This window comes from Perca flavescens, chromosome 3 (assembly GCF_004354835.1).
Source record: "Perca flavescens isolate YP-PL-M2 chromosome 3, PFLA_1.0, whole genome shotgun sequence".
NCBI lineage: Eukaryota > Metazoa > Chordata > Actinopteri > Perciformes > Percidae > Perca > Perca flavescens.
The window spans coordinates 32292156-32303429 of NC_041333.1; the positions used below are offsets into that span (position 1 = coordinate 32292156).

The 11274-nt window shown below is 42.7% G+C and overlaps 1 protein-coding gene across 2 annotated transcripts; it reads right to left on the bottom strand.

Annotated features, from left to right (window-relative positions):
* Positions 1–1970: 1970 nt before the first annotated feature.
* On the bottom strand, positions 1971–11246 carry tbx2b (T-box transcription factor 2b). Of its 2 annotated transcripts, none has more exons than XM_028574543.1 (7): positions 10431–11246; positions 9224–9491; positions 7543–7689; positions 6258–6334; positions 5935–6104; positions 4217–4791; positions 1971–3673 (listed from the first exon to the last, which is right to left on the bottom strand). In XM_028574543.1, the coding sequence occupies exons 1-7, from the start codon at positions 10787–10789 to the stop codon at positions 3224–3226; spliced, it is 2046 nt and encodes a 681-aa protein (XP_028430344.1). In that variant the 5' UTR covers positions 10790–11246; the 3' UTR covers positions 1971–3223. The 2 variants fall into 2 exon arrangements, with proteins under 2 accessions (XP_028430344.1, XP_028430343.1); XM_028574542.1 differs by having other exon boundaries at positions 7543–7695.
* Between the last annotated feature and the right edge of the window lie 28 nt (positions 11247–11274).

Genomic DNA, 11274 nt, shown 5'->3' on the forward strand with positions numbered 1-11274 from the left:
GGTTTTATTTAACAGGAATAATTGTAGAAATAAGAAGAGAACTAATATAAAACTTTAAGGCAATACAGTATGTGTGTATGTGTAATCTGGTAATCAGGAAACTGAAGGGCAGGCCTCTGTGGTGTTGTTTAGGTTTCAAACAGTGAAAACCATTCCTGGTTGCTGTTTGTCTTCTGTGTCGAAATGAACTGTGTAACTTCTTCTGTTAGCCTACAAAAGCTTAAATAACAACATAGGCCTACACTGATCATTTAACAAAGTTGTGAATAATCTTGGCCTTTTTACCCCACGCCGTCACCAGTCATTAGTTATGATCCACAGGGCCTCCACAGGAGCCTATTGATCACTCATTGACTGATTGATTTAGACAAATACTTTTTTCTCCCAGAGTGCGAGTTCGAGTCGCTCTGTCTGTTAATTGAAGATAACAGAGTGGCAACAATGGCCCCCGTAATAGAATGAGAGTTTTGTGATTATCGCTGCAGAAAGAAAAGAAAATGAAGAAGCAGGGGAGGAGGAGCAGGAGAGGTGGGGGAGGGAGGGAGGGAGGGGGGCTCTCTAATTAGGAAGCGGGGCGGTGTGGAGGCTGAGGCCGGCAGGCAGGCGACAGGCGCCGGGTCCCGGACAAAAGGCTGTCTGCTGCCCTAAACTCCCCCTGCTTAACCCTTTAAACCGAGACACACATATACACAGTCACACACACACTGCTGCTGCTGCTGCTGCATCATGCTCACACACAGGTCTCAACATACACACACAGTGGGTCACAATTTGACTTTGGTACCAAACACTGAAGAGCGATGCTTTAAACGCCAGTATTTTAAAGAAAGAACATCGTCTTATAGGCTAGTTATAATATAGGCTAATAGCCGCTTACTGCATGTTAAACATCTGAACATAATGCCATATTTAGCCCATTAAAAAGCCACACGAGGTATTACATATCCTATATTTCCACAAGTAAAACGTGGAATTTATGTTCCAGAATATACAGGCTCCCAGCTGAGTCAAACATGGAACAGTTAAAGTTGCTCTCAGGCTGCAGAGGATGTGTGTGTGAGCGCAGCAGAGAAAGCTCTTCCTATAAATACTTACATTACTCGACTTTTTCTAAAAATACAGACGGCTACACAATGCTAAAGGAAATGCTGATTGACGGTGACTGCGGACCTGCTCAAAATAGACCTGGACGGCGGTGCATGCCGGAGACAGACCCGATGTAACATAAATAAAACGTGACAGACATAGCCCACTGCTACTAACGAACAGTTAATAAATAACAGAATAAATAATACCAAGAAGAAAATGTTTTTATTATGTTGGTCAAATAAAGCCTAAATGATAAGATAATATAATATTCACAGCTGTAGCTTTTATGCAAACTTTCTAGCAACACATTTCACCCACACATTTCATTTCACCATCTGATTTAAATGTATTTTAAATGACATGTGGAATAAAACCAATAACATTTTCTTACCGAATTCAACAAACCGCATGCAGAAACTGCCTTGTTCGTGTTCAATATTTGGCCGACAGGGGACGCTCCTGCCCCACGTGTGTTTATGTGTGTGTACTAGGCCTTTATATGTGTGTAAAACCATAGATGACTTCATTTAAAAAAATGCTCTATAAATTTGTACAGCTGTTTTGCTTTAATGAGATTATTACAACATCAATAAAAATTATTATTAATAATAATAATAATAATAATAATAATAATAATAATAATAATAATACGCCTGCAAGCATTCAACACAACGATTTTTTATTGAAATTGTGAGACAAAAAAAAAAAAAAAAAAACCCGGACAACCAGCATAAACAAGATACTTTCATCTTTAAATATATTTTTGAATAGATATGAATGATGCGCCCGTAGGAGGAATTGCTTTGAGTGTCTCCTGGCTGGAGTGAAATAACCTGAGGTGTTTTTGAATCCATGTGGAGCTCTTTCTCTGTTCCTCTGTCTTTTGTCGGTGGATGCAGACTAAAACATGGCACACATGGCACACACGTCACCTAAAAATCAGCGATGCTTCATACACAGTTTTTCAAACCAACAAGCGCTAAATAGCTTTCATGTACAGTATATGTTCATGTAAAATGGGGTAGAGGAGGAGGAGGAGGAGAAAAAAAAAAGCAACAAGTTAAATTCGAAATATATACACGCTAATATACAGCCTTGAATAAATTAATACCAATTGCATATTCTTGGATCTTAGCTTTATTTACAGATTGTTGTTGTTTTTATCTTTAATTACATAAATAGTTCAGAAACATTTTTTTTTCTGGCTTGAAATGATAAACGGTTCTCTCTTTCGTTCTTCCTCTCGCAGACGTTCACCTTCCATGCCTATTGAAATGATCAGTCCTGGGAAAAACAAGTTTTTTGGATGCAGCTTGAGATCTGCCTGACGGCGTGATGTCCTGTTCAGGACTCGGCTCGGTATATAAAAAAACCAGGCCTGGATGCTCAAATGCTTCAAGTTAACCGAACTCAATACACACACACACACACACACACACACACACACACACTCCACTGTGCGCCGCTCAGTCTGCGGAGCTGCAGGCTCTCAGGCAGGTTAGACCATAAATGGGGCCGATACTGGCCTTGTGTGGTCCACCTCTGATATAATGGATATGATCAAGTTAGATTGCTTAGGCCTATATTTTGTAGTGGAATTGATCAGTGACAGGCCTTGAGCTAAAGTGGTCATATTTTTTTCTTCTTCAATTTCTTTTTTTTTTTTAAATGTGTTTCCATGTAGGCTATATATATATATTTTTTATCTTTGCATATTTTAGATATTTACTTCATTGTTAGTTTTGCACATTATTTTTTTGTTTTAATTTATCAATGTATCCAAACTATCCCAGTGTTTCTATGGGGGTCAGCTTGTCTTCAAGAGCTGCTAAACCTGGGGTTCAGCGGAGAGTTTTGGTGTCTGATGATAGTCGACATGTTGTCTGACAGGCTTTCCTCTCTTTCTAACAGGTCATTTCTGGAGTGAAAACCTCAATACATGTGAATTTCGAAAATGTTAAATTGAAGTGTTTGTCTATCTGCAGCTTTGTTCCAAAAAATACCAGCTATTGGCCTTCACTGACCCATATCGATCAAACCACATCCCAGTCTCCCTAATGTGCTGTACAGGACATTTGCACTCATAGTCCTCTGGTATTCAAGCCAAGTGTTCATCCCAAACAGACAGTCTTCATCACTTGGGAGAGTCTCCACTCGGGGAGGGCTCCCGCTTGCCCTCCAGGCCGCTCACCAGTCTCTGAATGCTTTGCAGCTCATTCACTGAGTCCTTCATGGAGGTTTTGGGAGATGCGGCCCTCCCGCTCAACCCACCTGTCTTATGGTTGCTGTGGTGCTCCGGGGCTGGGCTGGTCTCCCTGCTGCCTGGTTTGGAGGATTCAGAGCCTGGGTTGAGGCTGCCTTGCAGGCCAGCGGAGAGCAGGCTGGAGCTCTGAGGCAGCGACACTGGGAGCTGGTACGGGTTGAAGCGGAGCCGGGGACGTGACGCACTCAGGAATGGGTTCCTGGAAAGTGGGCTGGCGGTGCTGGTGGCTGGGAGGGTTGAGGCCGAGGCCGCCGCTGCAGCCGCCGCCATATAGGTGTAGGGGTATGGGAACAGACCTCCAAATGGAGGCATGGGGATGCCCTGGAATATGAAAAAGGAAAGACTTGGTGTTACATTTGTACACATCACTATTTTCAGTCAAGTGGTCAAATAATCAAATTAGTGATACATTTTTCCTACACACAAACAGCAACGAAACACTTCAGTTTCTCAACATTATTTAAAACAGATTGAAAGTATCAAATTAAAAGCAAAAATATGTTTCTTTAAAATAATAAATAGTTTACTCCACAGAAGCCTGATAACATGAGTGTTTTTATTATTAAATTCTCAAGTGTCAGTGGTAATACTTTCATAAAGTCCTACATGTTTGCATGCAGCAAATACATAAAATTTTGCTTCACTGATCATGCTTTTTAACTCTAAATAAAAATACAACTATATTTGCACTGTGGAAGGTGAAGTTTATATTAACAGATCTAGTCCTAAAGTAAAACTTGACACCTAATCCCATCTACAGTCCCAACCCAAAGCTCCAACTTTCCTGGGTTATGGTTAGAGTTAGTCAGCTTGGTGCTACAGGTGTACAGGCAAACTTAATAATTTATGGATAACCTTCCTTACCTGAGAGGCGAGCATGTGCTGGGACAGATGGAAGGGAAAGGGGTTAGGCGTTCCTCCTGTGCCCTGGGCGGAGAGGCTGCCATTTTCCAAACCATTTACAGAGGCCAATAGATGCCCCATGCCCATAGCAGAAAAGGCTCCAGGGGCCATGGCAAACTGCCCGGGGTGAAACAACAGCGGTGATCCGGCGCCCAGAGGGTTAAAGAACTGCTGACTGTGCAGGCCAGACAGAGCCAGGCTTTGTAAGTGGCCTGGGCTGAAGTGCGAGGGGCTCTCGGTCTGGACCATGAGAGGGGAGAAGGCCTCCTTAGTGGCACTAATGCCTCCGGCCTCTGAGTCCTTTGTCAACACGTCCGTGGTGTCCTTCCTGTGCCTGCCCTCCGCTTTGTCCTTCTCAAGGTTTCTTATACTGAATAAAGAGTCATCCTTCTTTTCTGTGCTAGGCCTGTCCCTGATGCGTTCCTCACACCTGGAGCTGTAGGGGGACACAGGTTCAGGTCCCGGGCTATTGGAGCCAGTGCAGCGCTCGTCTTGATGCTCCAGCTCCTGCTCGCTGTCAGTGCACGTTTTATCATCTACAACACAGGAATCACATAGGGAAAAAGAGGCGTAAGCAGAGTTTCTAACCAACCACCACATGCCCAGCCATCCCAAAAAACACACCAATAACCAGGCTTATGTTGCCATATAGTGTACACACTAGGATAGCAACATAAGCCTGGTGGGAGCCAAATCCAGCCTGCACATTTCAGACCATATTCACTCATTAGGAAATTTACATTTAGCCTGCATTTTGAATGTACATTTATTTTAAAGAGAAATACTTTATATTTGTATTATTTGTCTAATTGTGTAAAGCATTTTAACCCATTTTAATGAATAACAGAGCCCACTTATTACACTTATTTTAGTCTTGTCATATATATAGTTTGATAAATTAAGGGTAGTTAAAAATAGTATGAGACCAAATAAAAACCAAAAGCAGATACAATTTAGGACATTTACTTTTAAAATAAATGGAACTCAAATGTTGATAACCTCAAGTTTCACACACTATGCTATACTCTCAATTAGAACATTTAAGTTAAATAGCATGGAGTATTTCAGTCAAAATGTAAGCTGATTTCCCTATTTACATTCACAGCTCTTAAATATATGTTATGTATTTGGCTGCCAAACGCTGTCTTTCCCTGCATCATAAACTTATTGTAAATAAAATAATTTAGCATATTGTAATTCCATGAAACAAAGCCTGTACAATGAGTGATCTTATATTGACCTATTGGACTGGTTGACAGGCGTACCCTCACAAGTCCCCTAGTGATATGACGTTTTAAACATCCCAACAGGGTGCAAATCACTGTGATCCATTTTTTTGTTTAAATGATTCTATTGTTATAGGCCTATTGTTGTACGCGACTGCATCTTGTTTGTCTAAATTCATGCAATCACACAGGCCTATAAAATAAAAAAATGATATTTCTGTTCGACAGTAATTGATTATCCTTATGTTGCTGATTATTTTCCTTTAACAGGTTACAGTCATATTTTAGCCAATTTCACACAATTTTAATTATTAAATTCTAAAGTTTTAAGTGATAGAGACCGCACATCATAGTCATAGCTATCATGTTAAAGGCTGTAGTTATCGCACACTATCGTTAAAGCTCATACCGGCTCATTTATGGGCACAAAAATAAAACAATAACGTTTCTCACCTCGACTGGGCCTGCTGAACCTCAGCGGGCTGGTGTCGGCTCCCAGCGGGGAGTGGACGGCGTCCCTGCCGGTCGGAGGCTCACTGGACGAGGCGTCTGAGTCCGCGCCTTCCCGGTCCGCCTTGCATTGGTCCTCATACATCCGCAGCGACGGCATGGTTAGCTGTTTCCTGTCAATTAATAATAACAATAATAATGCATGGTGGTTTGGGATATCGGAACGCTATGACACCATGACCTAAAAAAAAAAAAAAAAAGATGGAGGGCACACAGATAGGCCTGACACACAGGTGTTTGGCGGCGGTTTGATAGGCTATAGCTACCTTTTCTCTCTCCTTCCATTCCCCGTGTCTCGGAATCCTTTGGCGAAAGGGTTGTTGTCAATCTTCAGCTGCGTTATCTGTCAAAAAGACAAAGGGTGTTGGAGGAATGGAAGCAGATTAACAACATAGCCTATAGGCTAGTCCACATTGTCTTCACCTGGCCCATATTTGGGCCAACAACGCGTTTGTATTAACACACAGAAACCAGCGTGTTGGACAGGAGCCACGGTAGGTCTCGGATTTGCATTATTAATAATAGCGTAATGATGGGGCGTTATCCTCATAGCCCCCTAGAGAGAAATTCTGCCACGAAATATTCCTCTATGGGGCCACACAAGCCTCCGTTCCCCCAGAAAAAAAAGGCTGAGGAAACAATACTTGAACAGATGACTAGGCTATCATATCAATAATTAATAATGCGGTTTGGATCACTGCTTCTTTACGATATGTCCTGATGTGGAAGAGGCCGGTATGTCCCCACGTATACGGGCTCGAGGCCTGTATGGCTCTTGCAGGAGCTTCTCGTTGTGGAGGCCCTGTGGCCCTTGAACAAGAGCTTCAGGCGGTTGCTATTTGAGCAGAGAAAGTGTCTTACAGCATCTGTCCACTGTGGCTGCGGGGTGACCAGCCTTTTAAATGCCCTCTAATCGATGGTGACTCTTTGCAATAAACTTTTACAAGACCCCCCACCCCTCTACCCCTCTACCCGAGCCCCCTGGACACAAGCACCAATTAGCTTCATGGAGTCAGCGGAGGGGCTAACAATGCCATCAAATTTACACATAGGCCTAACATCCAAAACCTCAATTTAAATATGCTGGGTTTTTAATTGTCAAAGGTTTTATTAAATCCTCCAAAAACGGAAGCTGTTCGTGTCCGTTTTTGAGAAGACAAAAAATAAGCACGTCTGCCTTGTTTGCTGTTGCGTCACAACTAAACAACACACCCTCCACATTGATACGCCCTAATTTATTTACTTCTGGTCAAGGTAATAGCCTATGTATAGACCATGGGTGGCAAATAACATACACAACACTTAGCTGCAAATTTGAATTCATAGTCAGAAATACATGCTACACCCACCACGAGTCCAGGCAAAATAAAAATAAAAAAAGCAAGTGGGCCATAGGAGTCCTCTGCAGGGAAATTAGGCGACCTACAAAATCAGATTAAGTCTTCGGGGGTTGGCGGTGGGGGGAGGGGACGCATGTAGGACATTTAGGCTATTATGCAAAATATAGCAGCCATATTAGAGGCAGTTGGTTGAGTGTGAACAGTGACTCACCTTGTCATTTTGATATGCTGTCACAGCCACGAACTCGGTCTCCGGGAAGACGTAGGTCCTGAAGGTGCTGTAAGGGAGCTTCAGGATGTCGTTGGCCCGCACTATGTGGAACCGGGGCTGGTACTTGTGCATTGAGTTCAGGATGGTCTGGACCAACACACACAAACACACAGCTTTGGAGTGAATATAATGGCATTTGATGTCTCCTTGATGTTTTCTCCACATTCAAAGTCGACACTAGACAAAAATCTGTTGACGCGGATCATCCAGCGCATTGTTATTGATGCTGTTATAATTACTGTGTGAGCAGACTTGTCTGTAATTAGTGCGGGGCAAGGGGAAAATCCTGACCGGGCCACACATGTTGTCATGAGGGTTCAGAATCACAGCAAAAATGTGATTTGATCCTCTCTTATTCATTTGCAATTTGCCCCAAACACTAGAGTCACTTTACAAGCCGTGAGCTTGGAATTATAGCTCGAGGGTCTCGTGCCTTTTGACATGCAGAGCACCAAAGACTTGACATGCATTTAAACATAAAATATATTTTTAAAAATAAAAAAAAAAAAAATACGCCAGACACAAAGCGGAAATCAAAAGCTCACTATACGAGTCCATTCGAAATAAAGTTAGAATATTAAGATAAGAACCTTAGAACTTAAACATGACACATAAGGAGCACATGATCAAATAAGACACGTACATTATTAGAACTCCTGCCTGTAAGCGATTGCAAATTATTTAGACTGATATGTAAATGCTGAATTTGTTTCCAGTCGGAAGCTCTGTCTTTCTCAAACATTTATCATTTGCTCGCAAGCAAATTATTTTTGTAGGGTTGGTGCATATTATTAAACTGGTAAAATGGTGTAAAATAGCCTACATGGTAAACTACATGGGGTAATATTTTGGATTAAAACCTACAAAGACACTGCAGCTTTCAGACCATACACTATATGCCCTAATGTTACACAACACATTAGAAACAGCTCAGATATTATGTTTTGTATTTTTTTAACAATACAACCCCGGTTAAAATAAAGAATAAAAAGGGCAAGGGGGACAATGCAGTCGTGGTCCAGGCCCTGAGCTGCTGCAGAAAGCCGGGCTTGGGTTTGGATATGGAGGCAATGGAGAAAATGCAGGTTGATACTATTTTGGAGAGCTGCAACGAAACATAAGCTCTGTGTATGTCAGCGGCAGTGGGAAGTCAAGTGGCGACAAAGTGTCAACAGCTTTAAACGTAAAGGCATTCAACAACATAAATGTAAGCTACTCATCTTGTAACACATAGGGCCTATATTCTCCAAGATTATTTTGTAACGCATTTGGGCTATGTTCTAAATGTATTTATTTGTCTCAAAACGTTCTAGCTTTGTTCACTTGTATTTATATACTTCATAATTTCCCTTCAGTAGTTAGAATTTGGATTCAGCACACGCTATGCTCTGTTTTTTTTTTTTTTTTTTTTACATTTATTTTCCATTTTCCCCTGGCTGTTTCCTATTATTATTTTGCTACTGCAACGACCCACTTTCCGCATATGCTTCATAAAAATTTCATCTGATCTTAAAAACACCCTGCTTCGTCTGTTCAAACAGCAGAAACCTCATGCAGCATGAATATATGGAAGAAAAAAAATGTTTCTGCTCAGGCGAGAAGAAACTCTTAGTATACTTACAAATCCGTGTTTGTCTGAAATGTTGTTGGTCAGCTTGAGTTTATGAAAAGCAACAGGCTTGGCCATCCACTGCTCGCCGGTGGCCGGGCTGTCCGGGTGGATATACATCCTCTTGGGCATCTCCGGGTCGGCCTTGCCCGCCACCATCCAGCGGGAGTTGTGGAACTTGTAGCGGCAGTCGTCCGCCGCCACAATGTCCATCAACAGGATGTATTTGGCTTTTTTATCGAGTCCATTTATTCGCACTTTGAACGGAGGGAACATCCTCCTGCAGAATAAAACACACAGGGAGTCAATACACTGTGGTTCAACCAAAACGCAACATCATATTATCATACAAGACTTGAACATATTTGACAAAAGAGGCACTGCGGACGCAGAAAAACACGCCGCTCTGAAAAGAGAAAATATTGTAATTGTCAGATATTATTCTCCAGTGTTGCACGCAATTAGGCGACAGCAAAACCGTAGTGTGTGTGTGTGTTTGTGTGTATGTGTGTCTGTGGTGTCTGTCCGCCTGTGTGTGTGTGTGTGTGTATGTGTGTGCGTGCGTTCGTATGTGTTGCCCTACTACAAATCTGAGCAGCATATTTATGACCACACCACTTCACGTCCCTGCTTTTTGAAGTGACAGCCTGTTTATAAAATCCAGAAGCTCTGCTGCCTCAACAGAATGCCGTTTGGGAGATAAAACCTGACTAAAGCCCAGGTCACATTTTCGCCAAAAAATCCCAAATTGATCTGTCTGGAAATCATAAAATATCATAAATATGTAAAAATAAAATGACCTTTTATTCATTTACTTTGATAAACGAACTGATGAATGAGTTTAACTTCCACATGTTAACACGTATGAGACTGGAACTCCATTTAAAAACAATAAATTTAATGTAGGCTATAATGCCATGTAAACATGGCATGCTTTTGCAGTATTCTCTAGTTTTTTTGTCTGTTTTTACTAATGGTAAAACAGGTTAATAATCGGTGGGGAAATAAAGATCTAATAGCATAGGCCTGACGCACGCCATTAAACAACGTGAATACATGGCTTTTAGCTGCTCTAAACTTTTCAGCTGTGGCTCATTCTTCTGCATACAGATAAACTGACGTTTCTTTTATTGAAAATAATGAAATTCTCGGTAGGCCTATAGCTATATGTATTCTCGGTATATCCATGCGAGGAATTGTAGTTCTGAGAAATTCTTACCTTCCGGACTTGGTAATAACCATCTCCGTCCCGAGTTTATGAAACTGGTCCCAAAGATCCTTGGCTTCCAGTGTAACTTTTGGGTCGTCGTCCACTTCCTCCTCGGGCTCCAAGCTCTTCATGCTGCGGAGATGAGCCGCCTGATGGTGGCTGAGGGCCGGGTGGAGCCCAGCCTCCGCCGCCCCGGCCAGGCCGTGGTCCGTAATGGGCTTGGTGAGTGCCCCGGGAGGAAGGCTGAGCGCCGGGAAGAAGGAAGGCTGCGCGGCCGCTAGAAAAGCGGACATGGGGAAGTCGGTCGGCCGGTGAGCGTGGAAAGGGTGATAAGCCATTGCAGTCCCTGTGAAAACTGGATCTCTCATCGGTGCATCCACAAAATCCGAAGTGAAATAATGGTTATTTTAGTGGTATTTCCCCCCAACCCAGAGCCAGTGTAGGTCCGCGTTTCGCGAGTTTATTTCTGTAAAGCTGTACAGAACAGTAGGGCGCCTTGTGAAACACGCAGCGCGTTATCAGGCTGAAGAAAATAGCCCAGAGTTGCTGTTGATGTGCTTTTCCTTTGGTTCCTTCGCCGAGTCCTTCAGTAGAAGCGGCGCTGTGACGGCAGAGCCCGGCTGCGCTGTGTGCCTCTCAGAGAAATAAGCTGTTTCTCTGCTTCAGTCATCCCACACTGACTGGAGAGATGTGGCCTCGTTCACTGCAGATCTGTGACTATCTCACATGTCCTTCCTGCCTCCATCTCCAACACTAATGAACCAAGCCCCTTTGATTGCTGATTTTACGCTTTCTGGACCAATTGTGGGCCCCTATAGGCGTGGTTCTGACAGCTCCGGCCAGACTCTAGGAG

Coding starts and splice junctions, on each gene's coding strand:
- tbx2b (XM_028574542.1), bottom strand. CDS start 10,789: ATGAGAGATCCAGTTTTCACAGGGACTGCAATGGCTTATCACCCTTTC. Junction 7,696..9,223: donor TTTCAGACAAACACGGATTT/GTAAGTATACTA, acceptor TTGTGTGTGTTG/GTCCAGACCATCCTGAACTC. Junction 3,674..4,216: donor AGCACATGCTCGCCTCTCAG/GTAAGGAAGGTT, acceptor TTCATATTCCAG/GGCATCCCCATGCCTCCATT.